Genomic DNA, 18,244 nt, shown 5'->3' on the forward strand with positions numbered 1-18,244 from the left:
CTTCCTGGTGTTGTCTCAGAATCTCCTTTCTTGTAGCTTGAAGCCACTGGTTCCTTCCCTCCAGAGCAGGAGAAAACAAGCTTGCTCCATCTTCCAACTTAGTTATAGTAATTTCTGTGGGTAAAACTCCACCACCAGAGGCTGTTTGCCTCAATACTAGTTGCAGAAAACTGTAGCTGCTGCTTTCAGGTACTGCTTGCAGGGTTGCCATAAGCATCCAATTAGCTACCGTGCGAATAGAGTGCTGAACTAGTTGAAAAATAAATTCTATTTAAATTCTATTGTTGTTGTTTGGTCGTTTAGTCGTGTCCGACTCTTTGTGACCCCAAGGACCAGAGCACGCCAGGCACTCCTGTCTTCCACTGCCTCCCGCAGTTTGGTCAAACTCATGTTAGTAGCTTCGAGAACACTGTCCAACCATCTCATCCTCTGCCGTCCCCTTCTCCTTGTGCCCTCCATCTTTCCCAACATCAGGGTCTGTTCCAGGGAGTCTTCTCTTCTCATGAGGTGGCCAAAGTATTGGAGCTTCAGCTTCAGGATCTGTCCTTCCAGTGAGCACTCAGGGCTGATTTCCTATTATTTTATTATTTCCTATTAATTCTATTATGGATAAATTCTATTTAGTTGATCAGACACCAAGAAACTGTTGTGAACTGCCCTGGGATGAAGATGGTGTTGATGTTGATGTTGATGATGATGATGATGATGATGATGGAAGAAGAGCTTTTAAAGAAATGTTATACTCCTGTTGAACTTACTTGTAGGATCAGTGACTATTTAGATCCCTATCCCAAGATGGCCCTTTTCATATCACCCCCCACTGTCTGCCTCCCTCCAGTAACATCTATGAGAGAGTGGGATTTTCCAATTGTAGAGTTTCATTTTCCTGCAGTTAATGAACACGAAAAGGTTTTGAGCGCTGGCAAATCGGTTTTCTGCTCTGGAACGAGGCGGTTTTGCTCACTCAGGATAATTCAGGATCACTGCTTTCGAAGAGGTCTCAAACATGTCCTGGCTTTCTAGCTACTCAGCTCCCAGCGAAAAGTTTACGATGCTGACCTCTCCGATTCCTCCACTGCAATTAAAATCTCCACCAAGAGCAGCTCCTGCCACTGCTGCCAAGAAATCAGCAGAGAATGTCTCTGTAATTTCCTCTCAGGCTGTCGACTCTTCCTCCTGCCCACAGACTTACACTCCCAATCACATCGATGGGTTCACTTAAAGACAAGGAAATGAATGTTGCTGCATTTCTGAACACAGAGATGAGGGAAGTGTGGCCTTGCGGGGGCTGCTGGACAACAACCTCCCCCTCCACTGACCATGCCAGGTGAGGCTGGTGGGAGTCCATCACCTTCAGAAGGGTCAAAGGTCAGATGTTCCCCATCACCTCTTGGCCGGAAGACTTATTTATTTATTTTTAAAACATCTTTATTGAAAGGTCAAGAAGTCCATAATTATATGTGCACTAAAACATTGTGAGACGTAAGTAAAAGAGAGAAAGAGAAACAGAATCCATGTAGAAAGGAAAATAAAGGGGGGAGGGGGGAAACCCCAAACTGTATACTTTACAAAGTTGTTATTGTACTTCACCAGATCTCAACCTATTACGGTATTTGTAAGAATGGATTCCAAATACCCTGGAATTTGTCTATGGCAAGTCTGCATTTATATGCAAGTTGTTGATACGTTGCGAGCTTGTATAAGCCTTCAGTCCAATCGTAGAAGGGAGCCACATTTTTATTTTTCCAATTCATCAGTATCAGTCTTTTTGCTGTGGTCAGGGCACGGATAGTCCACTCATATTGTCCTTTTGTGAGGTTCCATGTGCTGGGTATATAATTCAAGAGGATATTTTGCTCTGTAAATGTAAAGTTGTTCCGTTGATGGTTTCAGTTACCTTCTGCCAAAAATCTTTCAACATAGGACAATGAAAAAACATGTTTTAGAGAAGCATTATCCCTCTTGCATATCCAACAGTTAGATACCTTAGATAGCCCCTTTTTTAAAACAAACGTAATGGGGTCCAGTATATTCTAAATATTATTTTTTTGTTTCATGGGCTTCAATTTAAGGTTCAGAAACACCCTTGTTATAGCAGGCCGAAAGACTTCACCTTTTCCTGTCGTCTGCTGGGAATTAGGAGCACATCTTCATCTGGGAGGTCACCACTTTGCAGTCCTTGATCAGTTATGGATGGTCCCCTGAATGGGGACCCTGTTGCAGCAGTGAAGTCTTGAGATGAACCTAGACTACGTTGACTACAAGTAGATGATACTTATACCATACATTGGTCCACCAATGTCAAAGAGAACAACAACTACCAGTCTCTTATATGACATCTGAAGACAGCCCTGTTTAGGAAAGCTTCTAAACACCACAATTAATCCACCGTTGGGCTTGAGCTTGCAACGTGAAAGCAGAGCTGTTTTCTTCTTCTTCCTGTGAACTCGTCGCTCCAGCCCCTGGCTCTTTGCCAGCCGAGTGAACGGTTTTGTCTGTGAGTGACCTAATTCTCCTGCAGTGGATTGTTCAGTGATACCCAGCACTCGAGGCAGCTGGTGCTCCCCACCCTCTCTGGGGACGGGGAGAAATGACCGTGAATCTGCCAGCTTTTTGTAAGCAGGGATAACTGGTTCACTGGCAGCAAACTTGGTTTTCTTATCACATTCCGCACCTCTCTTTTCCTTAGTTCCTAATTTGTAAGAAATTGCCTGTCACTTGGAAGGGTGACTTGAGAAACATGGACCAGGACAGTGAGGCCTACTTAAAACCTGACGTTCCTTTTGACACATGAGCATAGCTTTCTTCATGTTTGGCTCATTTAGGGCAATGCTAGAAACTCAAATATATAAGCTAATTGCCAAATGGCACCTTAAAACTAGATTACAGTACTCACAATGGAATGTCTAGGTGCCTTTTTTTCCCTACAAGAAAGTTGTTACTATTATTCATTTCATTTCTGTACCGCTTTATATTTTAAAGGAAAAAAATCTCTTTTTTATTATGCTTTATTATAAACACCAACAAAAATCAAACAAAACAAAAGAATAAAGTCATATATTCTGACAGTAGATCTTCTTAAAGTACATCTAACTTCCCATCTTCTCCATACTTCATTTAATATTTACAAACTTATTCCCTAAACCTATCTAAAGAAAAAAATCTCAAAGTGGTTCACAACACATTAAAACATCAAATGAAACAATCTAGAAAGAAATTCAAGCTTCCAGGAAGATGTTTCAGAGCCTTCTCTAAGTGACATTTGGCTATATTTATTTACCTACCTCATTTATAGAGCTGCCCCATAGCAGAAGGACTCTAGGAAGCTGTTGTGGTGTAGTGGTTAGAGTGTCGGACTAGGACCTGGAGATCAGGGTTCAAATCCCCACTCAGTCATGAAGCTCACTGGGGGTGACCTCAGAGTCATTCACAGCCTCCTAACCTACCGTACCTCACAGGGTCGTTGTGGGGATTAACTGAGGAAGAGGGTGAACCATGTACTCCTTGGAGGAAAAGTTGGGAGATAAATGCAACAAATAAGGTCTCCTGCTTGCCTGCTTAAGAAAGCTGGAGGGGCCAGCTGGATGGAGAGGTCAGTCGCCAGCCTGGCATTCAGAGATCTGCATGTGGTTGCAAAGTACACCTGGGGGGTTTCTAATGCTGATTTAGGGGCAGTTAACATGAAGCCCCACCAAATGTCCAAAGGCTTGTGGGCTTCTCATAGTCATCTGGTTGGCTACTCTCCGCAAAGGATGCTGGATAGGAAGGGAATGAGAGCCAGTGTGGTGTAGTGGTTAAGAGTGGTAGTCTCGTAATCTGGTGAACCGGGTTCACTTCCCCACTCCTCCACATGCAGCTGCTGGGAGACCTTGGGCTAGTCACACTTCTCTGAAGTCTCTCAGCCTCACTCACCTCACAGAGTGTTTGTTGTGGGGGAGGAAGGGAAAAGGAGATTGTTAGCTGCTTTGAGACTCCTTCAGGTAGTGATAAAGTGGGATATCAAATCCAAACTCTCTCTCTCTTCTCTCTCTTCCTTGATTTAAAACAGGTTGTCTGTTTCTGCTGTGTACACTAAAGAATGATCTTCAGCTCATAATTTTCTTGTCACTCAAGTAGCATTTTTTCTGCAAGAGAATAAACTCTTCCCCATTTAGTACCTCTTTTAAAAAATGTCACGTCTCAAGAGTTTCCAGTTATAATCTGAACTATTTGGGTAACTTTTATCAGCAAGTTTCAGGAGGGTGGATCATTGTGTACCAAATCATCTGTCTGGGGAGCAGCTGTGAGTTGCTTGGGGTAATGCAAAACCAGTGTTGTGTTTTCTGACCTGGTTCCCTTTGTCTCTTTGTTTCAGGACCAAGAAGAAAATAAAGGAGCCACGAGCTGGCCAGAGTTCTACATTGATCAGCTTAACTCCATGGCTGCTGTAAGTGGAGGATTGAGAAATTTGCTTTCTGGCTTCGTTAAACAGAAGAATGGTTCTGAGAAACAAAACCAGGGCTGTGTTTCAAGAACCCTAAAAAGTGGTTGATCTTACCGATGGTTAATGAAAGCAAGCCAGCTTCATAAACCGTGGGTTGAAGTTTGGCATTGTTTCAACTAACCATAGTTTAGCCGAATCACAACCTTCTGGGTTTGGACACTGTTAATCAGAACATAAGTCAGACCTTCTGAACTCACTTTGTGGGCTACACAGTGTGGAGGCTTTGAGTCCATGTAGCCTTGGGTTCATTCTCATAACACTAAACTATGGTTTAGCACAGGCCTAGTCAATGTGGTGCCCTCCAGGGGTTGACACCAACTCTAGTATTAGTATTAGTATAGCCCGCCCACTCTGTGCAGATATAACACATAGAATCATAGAGTTGGAATAGACCACAAGGGCCATCGAGTCCAACCCCCTGCCAAGCAGGAAACATACTGGAAGCCAGTGTAGGTCTTTCAAGACCGGTGTTATATGGTCTCGGCGGCCGCTCCCAGTCACCAGTCTAGCTGCCGCATTCTGGATTAGTTGTAGTTTCCGGGTCACCTTCAAAGGTAGCCCCACGTAGAGCGCATTGCAGTAGTCCAAGCGGGAGATAACCAGAGCATGCACCACTCTGGCAAGACAGTCCGCGGGCAGGGAGGGTCTCAGCCTGCGTACCAGGTGGAGCTGGTAAGACAGCTGCCCTGGACACAGAACTGACCTGCGCCTCCAAAGGGTGGGCTTATAGAAGGGACCCTGAAGTTGGAAGGGATCCTGATGATCCCCTAGTCCAACCCCCTGCAATGCAGGGATATGGAGTTGTCTCATTTGGGGATCAAACCTGCAACCGTGGCATTAAGAGCGCCACGCTCTAACCAGATGAGCTATCCAGGCGTGCTATAACAAAGACAGCATCTTAAAAAGCAGAGACATCACCTTGCCAACAAAGGTCCGTATTGTTAAAGCCATGGTTTTCCCAGTAGTGATGTATGGAAATGAGAGCTGGACCATAAAGAAGGCTGATGGCCGAAGAATTGATGCTTTTGAATTATGGTGCTGGAGGAGACTCTTGAGAGTCCCATGCACTGCAAGAAGATCAAACCTATCTATTCTGAAGGAAATCAACCCTGAGTGCTCACTGGAAGGACAGATCCTGAAGCTGAGGCTCCAGTACTGTGGCCACCTCATGAGAAGAGAAGACTCCCTGGAAAAGACCCTGATGTTGGGAAAGATGGAGGGCACAAGTAGAAGGGGATGACAGAGGATGAGATGGTTGGACAGTGTTCTCAAAGCTACCAGCATGAGTGTGACCAAACTGCGGGAGGCAGTGGAAGACAGGAGTGCCTGGCGTGCTCTGGTCCATGGGGTCACGAAGAGTCAGACACGACTAAACGACTAAACAACAACAACATAACATGGAAAGAAATAGGCAAACAAAAATGGCAGCTTCCCTGGCAGCCGTTGGGAAAGGGCTGCAGATATCCAGTGCTCCCAGACCCCCCGCAATCCCTCCACAGGTCGCAGCTCCTGCCCTGGCCCTTGTCGAGGGATCTGCAGATGCTGCGGTTGCAAAAAAAGAAGCAGCCTCTATTCACCCTCGGTAAGAATTCCAGCCCCCTCTGCTTGCTCCTGTTGGCGTAACGAGGCAACACTTGCCCAAAGGGCCTATAAATCAGCTCACTTAAAAGACAAGCCGGGTCTGTTTTCTTTGATCAAGGGGCTCTTGTTGAAGTCATTAGAGAGTTTGTAGAAACAAATCTTCCCCGCGTTTGCAAACACACACGTGGCATGATGCCACCGCAGTTGCTTGGACAGCTGCAGGCAGGGCGTCGCTTGACGTCTCCCGCGCAACCTTCACCTCTGCTGTATCTGATCAGTCCGGCCTCCTCTCTGGCCGTAGCAGGCTAAGCCAAATGCCACCCACAGCTCTTGGCACCCAGACGCACCTGAGAGTGCAGGAGAGAGCTCCCTGCAGAGCAAGCTCCAAGCGGAAAGACCTGCAGAAAAGTCTGATCTGCACAGAAGCAGAAATTAATTGGGAAACGGAGCTGCTGGACGAAAAATGTTGCACACAGAGGGCCTTCATTAGGGGTGTGAGCTTTCGATTCTGCAGAAGAGATATTGTCTCGGTGGACGTCGTTAAAAAACAAGCTTTTCGTCCTTATAGCAACCAACCCATGCTTGAAAGTTTGTGGGTTGGGATGAATGGTGTAACCAGGGATAGCCAACGTGGAACTCACCTGATTTTACTAGACTAAAACTACCCAGCTCTACCTCTCTCCTTTAAATCGGAACCAGTGAGAGTGGTGAATGTCCAGTTTTAGTGTCTGGAGGAGGTTGGTACAGTGGTACCTCGGGTTAAGTACTTAATTCGTTCCGGAGGTCCGTTCTTAACCTGAAACTGTTCTTAACCTGAAGCACCACTTTAGCTAATGGGGCCTCCTGCTGCTGCCGCACCGCCGGAGCATGATTTCTGTTCTTATCCTGAAACAAAGTTCTTAACACTATTTCTGAGTTAGCAGAGTCTGTAACCTGAAGCGTATGTAACCCGAGGTACCACTGTAAATGGATGGTGGTTAACGGATTGAGGTTGAATCCCAACAACACAAAAGTACTGTTTCTGGGGGACGGGCAGGTGTGGGGGACTCCGTGATCGAAGATGGAGTAACTGTGCCCCTGAAGGACCAGGTGCGCAGCCTGGGAGTCATTTTGGACTCACAGATATCCAGGGCAGCTGTACCAGCTCCATCTGATACGCAACCCGAGACCCTACCTGCCTGCGCACTGTCTCACCAGAGTGGTGCATGCCCTGGTTATCTCCTGCTTGGACTACTGCAATGCACTCTATGTGGGGCTACCTTTGAAGGTGACTTGGAAACTACAACTAATCTGGAATGAGGCAGCTAGAATGGTGATTAGGAGTGGCTGCCAGGACCATTTAACACCAGTCCACTGGCTCCTGATGTGTTTCCAAGCACAATTCAAAGTGTCGGTGCTGACCTTTAAAGCCTCAAACGGCCTCAGTCCAGTATCCCTGAAGGAGCGTCTCCACCCGGACACTGAGGTCCAGCTCCGAGGGCCTTCTGCCAGTTCCCTCACTGCAAGCAGTGGGGTTACAGGGAACCAGGCAGAGGGTCTTCTCGGTGGTGGCGCCTGCCCTGTGGAACACCCTCCCTTCAGATGTCAAGGAAATAAACAACTATCTTGACTTTTAGAAGACATCTGATGGCAGCCCTGTTTAGGGAAATTTTTAATGTTTGATGTTTTATTGTGCTTTCCATAAAGTGGTACCTTGGTTTAAGAACAGCTTAGTTTATGAACAACTTGGATTAAGAACACTGCAAACCCCGGAAGTAGGTGTTTTGGTTTGTGAACTTTGCCTTGGAAGCAGAACATATTCCGCTTCCTGTTGAGTGTGTTCCATTTGTAAATTGAGTCCCCCACTGCTATGGGAAAGCACGCCTTACTTTAAGAATGCTTTGGTTTAAGAACAGACTTCCCGAACAGATTAAGTTCGTAAACCAAGGTACCACCGTATTCTGTTAGGAGCCCCTGGGGAAATCCTGAGAGCTACTGCCATGTGAACAGTACTGAGCCAAACAGAACAATGGTCTTACTTAGAATCATAGAACTGTTGGGTTGGAAGGGACCCTGGGGGTCATCTAGTCCAACCCCCTGCAATGCATGGGGTCCAGCTTTCTGTGTTACTAGATCATTCAGTAAAGGACCCCAGCTTAGTAAAAGAACAGCTGTTTTCCATGCAGATGGTCCCGGGTTCAATTCTCGGCATCCTCAGGTAGGGAAGGTCTGAAATTCTGGAGAGCTGCTGTCAGTTAGTGTTGACAATATTGACCCAATGGTCTGATTCGGTATGTGCTCCTACTGGCCCCAGGACAAGCTACAACGGAGTTATCAACCCCTCCAGTACAGAGCAGCACTAAAATATTACAAATAAAAACATTTTAAAAAACACAAACCACATTTCTAAAGGGGGAAAAACCTGGGGTAGTCCTCTTTCAGACAAATGAGTTGATTCTCATTTAAACCAGAGGCAGCTTAAAATCTTTCTACCTTCCTCCAAACTTGTGAAACATATGAATGTGTATGTGTGTGATTTTTCTTCACTTGTGGTGAGATCTAGCGTTCTGGACATAGCTTCAGATTTTCAGCTTCTCAGATGTGGGCACTTCTCTGCTGGAACCATAAAATGCCTTGCAAATGTTCAGTGTCCCCGTTGCACATAAAACACTTCAGCTCCACTTAAGAGGAAAAACCTTATCCCCTTGGATTTTTACGGTGAATTGCTGCCATGAAAGGATGACATCATTGGTTAAACATTTCTGCAGGGCAGCTTCCTCCCTTAACATCCCGGTGACAGCTGTCCGATTGCATCACCGCCTCCAAGACGGCTTTAGAGGAAATGTTAACAACTTTTTACACACAGACACACACACACACACACACACACACACACACACACGATCTACCCATCCCAGTTTCATTATTCACAGACGGCTGGACCTCTTCTCTTGCTGGCACTGTGAAACCAAATCCATGTGTCTACTGGGACAGGAGAGATGATAAGGATTTGGTGGGTTTTCTGTTCTCTCATGGAAATCTCTCACGGAAGAAATAGAGGCAGTGAGAGATTTTACTTTCTTGGGCTCCATGATCACTGCAGATGGTGACAGCAGCCACGAAATTAAAAGACGCCTGGTCCTTGGGAGAAAAGCAATGACAAACCTAGACAGCATCTTAAAAAACAGAGACACCCCCTTGCCAACAAAGGTCCGTATAGTTAAGCTATGGTTTTCCCAGTAGTCATGTATGGAAGTGAGAGCTGGACCATCAAGAAGGCTGATCGGCGAAGAATTGATGCTTTTGAATTATGGTGCTGGAGGAGACTCTGGAGAGTCGCATGGACTGCAAGAAGATCAAACCTATCCATTCCGAAGGAAATCAGCCCTGAGTGCTCACTGGAAGGACAGATCCTGAATATAACCCTGAGGCTCCAATACTTTGGCCACTTCATGAGAAGAGAAGACTCCCTGGAAAAGACCCTGATGTTCGGGAAGATGGAGGGCACAAGGAGAAGGGGATGACAGAGGACGAGATGGTCGGACAGTGTTCTTGAAGCTACCAGCATGAGTCTGACCAAACTGCGGGAGGCAGTGGAAGACAGGAGTGCCTGGCGTGTTCTGGTCCATGAGGTCACAAAGAGTCGGACACGACTAAACAACAAGCTGTTCACCTGGCCCACCCACTCAGCATATGGGAAGAGATGGTAGCTCATTGGTGCAGGATTGGCACACAGAATGTCCCAGTTTTAATCCCCAGCATATCTGGGTGATTGTTTGTTTGTTTGTTTTTTTAAAAAAGAAGGTTTGGGAAGCAGGAGACAGGGAAGATATATCCTCCATCCCGACCAGACTTATTTCTGCACACCATTTGCTGAACAGAGAGAAAAATGAGAAAAAGCAGCGACTGTAGCAAAAGGCAATAACTTCCTGACTCCCCTTCCACAGTGCAGTCTGTTATCATCTCAGGAATGTGGGGAACGTCCTTGACGATTCCAGGAGAAGAAAACCACACATGCGCTAGGGTTTGACCACCTCACAGTCAAGAGCTGTGTTCAGTGCTGGAGGAAGAGGCAGCTCAGGAATTCTAGGACAAACCATGAGGCTGGTGGATGATTCAGCTTCAAGAGGGCCTTTAAGCAGGGTCTCCCATCTGAGTGTGGGGAAGGCCAGTTAATACTCATGGAAAACTAGAATCGTAGAGTTGGAAGGGACCCCGGAGGGTCATCTAGTCCAACCCCCAGCAATGCAGGAATTCTTTTTGGCCGAACGAGGGGCTCAAACCCACAGCCATGAGATTAAGAGTCTTGTACCTTTTAAACTGAGCTATAAAAGCAGGAAAACATTTTGGGATCAGAAGTCACAGTCTGAAGGGCAGAAAGTGCTGCCAGCCAGTGTAGGCTAAGCTAGGTAGACCCAGTGGTGCAGGGCATCTTTTTAGGGAGAGGACTGTATAGCTCAGTGGGTAGAGCATCTGCTTTGCATGCAGAAGGTTCCAGGTTCAATCCCTGGCATCTCCAAGTAGGGCTGGGAACCCTGGAGAGTCGCTTTCAGTCTGAGCAGACAGTACTGAGCTAGGTTGACCCGTGGGTCTGACTTCCTCTGTGCAAACAGGCAGCTTTTTCCACCCCCACCCCCACCCCCCCAAAAAGAGGGAGGGAAAGAAGAGGGTGAGTAAACATTAGAAAGGGATTCCTTTCTTAGATGTCCCTGGCAATGGAGCAAAGGCTTGGAGGCTGCTTATAGAATCCTTCCTTGGACTCTTCCACTTGCCACGGGCACAAGATAATGTGCTGTTGATTAGATCACTTATGAAACTGTCTGATGTTGAAGTGCTTTTTGCAGAATGCCTGGGCAGCTTTGAATATCAGCGGGTGGTGTGTGTTTGTGTTTGGTAGCTTGGCAATGCCACCAGGAGCTCCTCTTTGCAGTGTCCCCTTTAAAGCAAACATGGGACGCAGATGACAAGGTCAGGAGGGAGCGGGGCCACCGCGGCTAGAGATCCCATGTTGTTGCACGCCACCCTGACCTCCGAGCGGTGCAAGATTCCAGGGGTTCCAGGAGCTCCCCTAGGGCTTGTTTCCTTTTGCAAAGGAGGCACAGCAGAGACTGCGGTCTCTTTAGGATATAGATGTGGTTTATTTGAGAGCCAGTGTGGTGTAGTGGTTAAGAGCGGTAGTCACGTAATCTGGGTAACCGGGTTCGCGTCTCCGCTCCTCCACATGCAGCTGCTGGGTGACCTTGGGCCAGTCACACTTCTTTGAAGTCTCTCAGCCCCACTCACCTCACAGAGTGTTTGTTGTGGGGGAGGAAGGGAAAGGAGATTGTTAGCCGCTTTGAGACTCCTGAAGGGGAGTGAAAGGCGGGATATCAAATCCAAACTCTTCTTCTTTCCACATATATGCAACCTGAGCATACGATGGAGGGGTTCACAACATCAAAGGGTCTTGCCTCTCCCATAGCCGCAGCCTTTGACTCTAGCAGAAATCAAACATCCTGCTTTGCCCCTCTGGCTTTTCAGCCTGTAACTTTTTACTTCTAGGTCACATTGCACACACTCTTCAACTCTAACCTCTGGCTTTTGTCCGTCTCGCTATCTGTGAGCTGGAGGACGGGACTCACCCATTGGTGTTCTGGCACAGAGCCCCCTCTCTTTTGCTCTCTTAATGGCCCATCACCTCTCCTTCTTTTTCTTAATGGCCCTTCGCCCAGGCGATCACCTCCTGAGGAAGTTAGCCTGGCTTATTTTATAACACTTGCTAGATGAAATATACTCAGAGTCAAGAGTGGATTTCATGCTCTTCATTCAGCTCATAGTGGTAAGGAGGAATGGAAGTTCCCCCAGAGTGTCTGCCTTATATACATTATTTACACAATGGGCCCCTCGTGATTGGCTAATTCTGGGATTCTCCTGCAGGCCAATCAGGTTGCAGATTCCCTTCCACCTGGAGCTGGATTGGGTGGCTCCTGTGGACCAATCAGACTGCTGCATTCTGGATCCTATTGTTTTAGGACCTATCAGACTTCTGCATTCTGGATCCTATTGTTCTAGGACCAATCAAACTGCTGCACTTTGGATCCTATTCAACTCAGTACATAACACTAGGATTATAAGGATTAAAAGTCTGGCACCCACAAACTCATATCACTATAAAGAGTGTGTTGGGTAGAGTTTTCCAAAAGGCATGTTTTGGAGACAGGGACAGAGAGGAAGTTATACTGAATCAGACCACTGGCCTGTCTAGCAACACATATATAGCAGGGATGAGGTACATTTGCCCCTTCAGACTCCAACTCCCATCAGCCCAGCCATAATAGCCTGTGAACAGGAACGATGGGGATTGTTGCCCAATAGAATCCAGAAGGTCTCTGTTTCCCCAGCCGTGGTTTACACTGAGGCTGACTCTCCAGGGTTTCAGGAAGTGGTCTGTTGTCAGTGTTAGGCGCATTTTGCAACTGGCATGGGTCCAATTGCAACCATGTGGAGATTTCTGAATGTCAGGTTGGTGTTTGGGGAAAATGTCACTTAGAGAAGGTTTTTCCTTGAAAGTTGAATTTCAGAACACGGTTTGGCACAGAGAATTAAGCATCCTGTTGCATCTGTGCAAATCCACACACGTCTGTTGAAATTTTGCAAAATGTCTTGAGATTCAGTTTGGGAAAATTATGAGCCATCCATGCTCTCCCAAAGGGACGCGGGTTTAGACCACAGCGCCTCTTGGGCTTGCTGATCAGAAGGTCGGTGGTTCGAATCCCCGTGACGGGGTGAGCTCCCGTTGCTCGGTCCCTGCTCCTGCCAACCTAGCAGTTCGAAAGCACGTCAATGTGCAAGTAGATAAATAGGTGCCACTCCGGTGGGAAGGTAAATGGCGTTTCCGTGCGCTGCTCTGGTTCGCCAGAAGCAGCTTAGTCATGCTGGCCACATGACCCGGAAGCTGTACGCCGGCTCCCTTGGCCAATAAAGCGAGATGAGCGCCGCAACCCCAGAGTCGGCCACGACTGGACCTAATGGTCAGGGGTCCCTTTACCTTTACCTTTACTTATGCTCTCCCAAAACTGGAAATCTCACAAAACCTCCTTTCCTCCCCATGAAATTGTAAAAAGTTGAAACACGTATCTCTCAACTGTATTCACTTTTCCTAAACTAGATGTAGGAACCCCATTGGTTCTGTCTTGGTTCGCAGTGGATTTTGATCTGTCCATTACCATACACTTTTGAGTCTTACAGGGCAATCCTGCGTATGTTTACTCAGAAATCAATCCCATTGAATTAGATGGAGTTTATTCCTAAGTGTGCACAGGATTGCAGCCTTAGTTATCAGTTGCTATTCTCCTGTGCCCATTTAGACTCATGTACTGGGCACAATAGAAGCCATTTCGGCTATAAGCAGGCACTATGCTAATAATGCTATACTGCTAAATGAAATTAAATATGGCCTAATTGCTAGTGTGCCGTTAAATGCTTCTCTGCCCTTCCTCCTTGTCCTTTGTGATTTCTCTTCTGTTTCATTAGCATTAACTTCCTACAGAATCGGTTGCTCTGGGGCTGAATATTTTTCAGCTCAGTATGAATTGTTGCATATTAAACAGGGCGTCACAAAGCAATGGAAATGCAAGCGTATGAATCTGCTTTTAGATCAAGCCTGCACAGACTTTAGGCTCACAGGATCCACTTGCTCCATCACCACCTGCCGTTGAGGTCCACCAATCAGAGCCTGGTGCAAACCAGTGACTTGCAGTGGTAGAGCAACATACTCCTGGAAGTAAAGAACAGGGGCCCTCTGTGCACCTGCTTAGCTTAGGAATCAGTGCTAGAACTGAGCTCCCAGTCCCGTCACACAAAAATCCACTCCTGGTTTTCCCCCCAAGCTTTCTTAAATTAGTAGTGTAATTTACAGGGCAGTGGAGTCTTTTTTGTTATTATTGTTACTAAACAATTGGGAGTCTGCCTCTTCGCTGATCTACTTCACGTTGTGCTGGGATTCTAGATTCGGGTAAGTAGCCATGTTGGTCTGGCGCAGTCAAAACAATAATAATAAAAATAGTCCAGTAGCACTTTAGAGACCAACCAAGTTTGTTCTAGGTATAAGCTTTCATGTGCATGCCCACTTCTTCAGATACACACTGAAACAGAAGCCACCAGACCCTTATATATACTGGGAGACTGGGGTTGTGTTTTGCTGGGATGTTCATGTTTATTGTGTATTCTGGCTTCCGTGCAAAATGCGGTATGTAAATAAGCTGGCTGTGCCTAACTTATTTCTTGCGGTGATTTTCTTTTTACCTTTTGCAGAGAAAATCGCTGATTGCTTTGGAAAAAGAAGATGAAGAAGAGCGCAGCAAAACCATAGAGAGTTTGAAGACGGCGCTGAGGACCAAACCAATGAGGCAAATGATTTTCTTTGCTTTGCTGCCCAACTTCTTGCTTTCCTATTGGTTCAACTGCTTACTTTCCTATTGGTTGAACTGCTTGCTTTCCTGTTGGTTCTCTAGCGAAAGGGTTCCTGGAATTGATTCTCTAGCCAAAGAACTCTTAATGTTAATCTCCATAAGGTTCTGGTCAGTCATTGCTAATTTTGCCGAAAGGAGCTGAGAAGATATCGCTAGAACCAGAGACAGATGTTACTGGGTTACTTTTTTTCTGGAATAAAAAGTGCCGGGACTCACCTCCACCCTCGCCAACCCAGACACTGCCGAAGCTGCCATCTTGAAGCAAAAATCATGCGACAAGATGCTGGCTGCACCATCTTATAGGGAGCTGTGCCTCTTGTTCAGAGTGATAAACTCACTCTGACCCTGGAGGTTCCACTGAGCCGTCGTCGCTAGTAGTCTCAACCTCTCCTGGCGAGGGGGTTTCCCCGGGGGGGGTGTCCATGTCAAGCCCACCCACCTGCCTATGCACGCCTCCCATTCTCTCTTCGGCCCCCGCCAGCCCCATTTCCATGAGGGTGGTACTTGAGGCTCAGAATTGTAGTGACCTCTCTGTCATAGAATTCTACTCAATATTGATCCAGAGCAGAACTCCAATGTGTAGTTAGCAGAGTAAAAACTTAAACACGTTGCAGGATTCCCCAAAAATAGACCAGAGGCAATTGTATTTCATTCAGCCAAGTTTGCTACTTCTATTGAAGGCAAATGAGCATAATGGTCACAAATCCAATACAGCGGTACCTCTGGTTACGTACTTAATTTGTTCTGGAGGTCTGTTCTTAACCTGAAACTGTTCTTAACCTGAAGCACCACTTTAGCTAATGGGGCCTCCTGCTGCTGCCACGCCGCTGCTGCCGATTTCTGTTCTCATCCTGAAGCAAAGTTCTTAACCCGAGGTACTATTTCTGGGTTAGCGGAGTCTGTAACCTGAAGCTTATGTAACCTGAGGTACCACTGTACATTCAGGATTGGCCCAGTCCATAAGAAATCCAGTTGCAGCAGACTTAACTTAAACTTACAATAACTTATAATAAGTCTAAACTTTAACACTATATAGCATACTGTGTACAGAACACCACATCAGATGGAAAAGATATAGAAAGAGAAAGTGAAGCACAGGCTCCTTCTGGCCTTACTTTTATAGTCAACATGACCTTGACAGAAAGAGATAGGAGAACCAGTGTAAGCCAGATGTACTCAGCTGTACCCAAACACCATGAACCTTCGGCTTGTTTCTTCCACACAGAGAAGCTTCCAGAACCCTCTTGAATTAAGTAGAATAGGAAAGATCTCTACACATCAGATCAATACCTTCTGTACCAATAAGTTCAAACTGACACTTGTTTAAGCTTTTGCTCTGCTAACTATACGTTGGAATCTACTCTGGATCAATATTGAGTAGAATTTCATGACACTCTCCCCAGCTTCCCATCCTGTCTGCTTCCTCTTTCCCACTCTGGCAACTGGTGGCAGCAGAAGACAGCAGGACCATGTCAGAAAGCCACCCCACAATGGCACCCACCACCTGAGAGGTGCCGGAACTGCACTCGGGCTGAAAAAAGCCCTGACTCTAGTGATTTCTGACCATTGGCCATTTGGGGAACTGGAGTCCAACAGCTTCTGGAGGTTGCCATGCTGTAATCCCAGCTAAAGTATCCAGAACAGGTCACCATCCAACCTCTGCTTAACGTAATTTGTAATTTCATCGTCATCAAACCTTTTATTGGTATCACATACAACATCCAAAACAAATCAATACAGAATTACTACTTCCCCAGTGGCACAAAACTTGTGCTAAAAAAAAAAAAAAGGAAGGAGAGCAGTCTATCGTCACATCTCTTGGTCTCCAGGGAGATCAGACATCTGCAGTGTATTTCGACAACAAAAAACCAAATAGAGATATTTAGCCGCTGACTTGATGAGCTCCTGATCATTCCCCAGTAATAGAAAATGTATGACCTCTGATTCTGGTTTCCATTTGGAGATACAGAGTTGATCTAGGAATTGCTGGCGGAGATCAGCATATAGTTTACAATTGAGAAGCATATGTGTAAGGGTTTCCACCAGGAGGTCTTCACATGGGCAAGTTCTTTCTCCTTCCATCCTGCCTGAGAACCTTCCCCAAAGGAGGTTGGATGGAATTGAATTAAACCTGGCCAGCGAAAATGCCCTTCTTTCTTGAGGGTTAAGCAGAAATTCAAGGTAATTATGGCGCCCAAGAAAGTTGAAAATAAAGAGGGGAACATGTTTTCTCTGCTGCTACTGTTAGTTCTTGGCTTTCAATATCCCACAACCTAGTTTTTATTATAGCCTTGGCAGATGGAAGGGATATCAATCACAAAAGTTCCACTGACAGCCCGAGTTGCTGTACCTTCTTGTTAAACTGTTGTAGCCCTGGGGAAAGAAAGGGGTCTAACAAAACTTCGCTGGGGAGAGGATCTTTATCTGATGTAAAATTTGTAATTTGCGTTGTGTGTTTTTCCCCTGACGAACCCTCTTGTATTTATGGCGATCTGTTTCTGGCAGGTTTGTCACCAGGTTTATCGACCTGGATGGCTTGACGTGTATTCTGAACTTCCTGAAGAGCATGGACTATGAGACCTCTGAGTCCCGGATACATACCTCTCTCATCGGGTGCATCAAAGCTCTGATGAACAACTCTCTGGGGAGAGCTCACGTCCTGGCCCATTTGGAGAGCATTAATGTGATAGCGCAGAGCCTGAGCACGGAAAACATTAAGACCAAGGTTGCCGTGCTGGAAATCATGGGAGCTGTGTGCCTGGTCCCCGGGGGTCACAAGAAGGTGCTGGAAGCCATGGTGCACTACCAGAAATACGCCAGCGAAAGAACTCGCTTTCAGGTACGGACTTGCCTCTTGCCACGTAAGTTGGTTGTACGTTGGGAAATATGGGACGCGGGTGGCGCTGTGGGTTAAACCACAGAGCCTAGGACTTGCCGATCAGAAGGTTGGCGGTTCGAATCCCTGCGATGGGGTGAGCTCCCGTTGCTCGGTCCCTGCTCCTGCCCACCTAGCAGTTTGAAAGCACACCAGTGCAAGTAGATAAATAGGTACCGCTCTGGCAGGAAGGTAAACGGCGTTTCCGTGCGCTGCTCTGGTTCGCCAGAAGCAGCTTAGTCATGCTGGCCACATGACCCGGAAGCTGTATGCTGGCTCCCTCGGCCAATAAAGCGAGATGAGCGCCGCAACCCCAGAGTCGGCCACAACTGGACCTAATGGTCAGGGGTCCCTTTACCTTTACCTTTTATATTGTATTCTTGGTTGTATACCACAAGACGGTTGTCATTAAGAAGTATGAAGATCCCAAACTTGGGCCTCCTGCTGTTTTCGGACTACAACTCCCATCATCCCTGACTGCTGGCCTTGCTGGCTAGGGATGATGGGAGTTGTAGTCCAACAACAGCTGGAGACCCAAGTTTGGGAAATAGTGGTATAAATTGTTGAAATAAACAGAACAATAATCCATCTTTTAGCCCTACCTGCAGCATGGATTGGGGCCGGAGGGGGGGGGGCGAGAGAGAGAGAAGGAGCCTGCAGTCCTTCAGATGCTGTTAGATTCCAACTCCTACCATCCACAACCAGGATGACCACCATGTGGGCCAACTCAGTCTAGTGGCAAGGTGTCTTTGGCCCCCCTCAATATCTGCTGGCGGGGGACTGGGCCCTCTCAGTGTTTAGGGGGCAGAGGACACCAAACATGGCACAGGTTGGGAAATAATGAAGGCCGTTGGAGAGACGTTTTTTCCTTTCCAC

At 46.7% G+C, this 18,244-nt stretch overlaps 1 protein-coding gene across 2 annotated transcripts in view; it reads left to right on the forward strand.

Annotated features, from left to right (window-relative positions):
- Nucleotides 1-18,244, forward strand: part of DAAM1 (dishevelled associated activator of morphogenesis 1) — a 184,461-nt gene that overhangs the window by 111,520 nt on the left and 54,697 nt on the right. For both annotated transcript variants that reach the window (XM_081191534.1, XM_081191535.1), the window contains exons 4-6: nt 4,355-4,426; nt 14,336-14,430; nt 16,999-17,332. In XM_081191534.1, the coding sequence (XP_081047660.1) occupies nt 4,355-4,426; nt 14,336-14,430; nt 16,999-17,332 (501 nt within the window). The remainder of the gene's footprint in view (nt 1-4,354; nt 4,427-14,335; nt 14,431-16,998; nt 17,333-18,244) is intronic.

Source organism: Podarcis bocagei (genome assembly GCF_964188305.1).
Source record: "Podarcis bocagei genome assembly, chromosome: 1".
In the NCBI taxonomy this organism is placed as follows: Eukaryota; Metazoa; Chordata; class Lepidosauria; order Squamata; family Lacertidae; genus Podarcis; species Podarcis bocagei.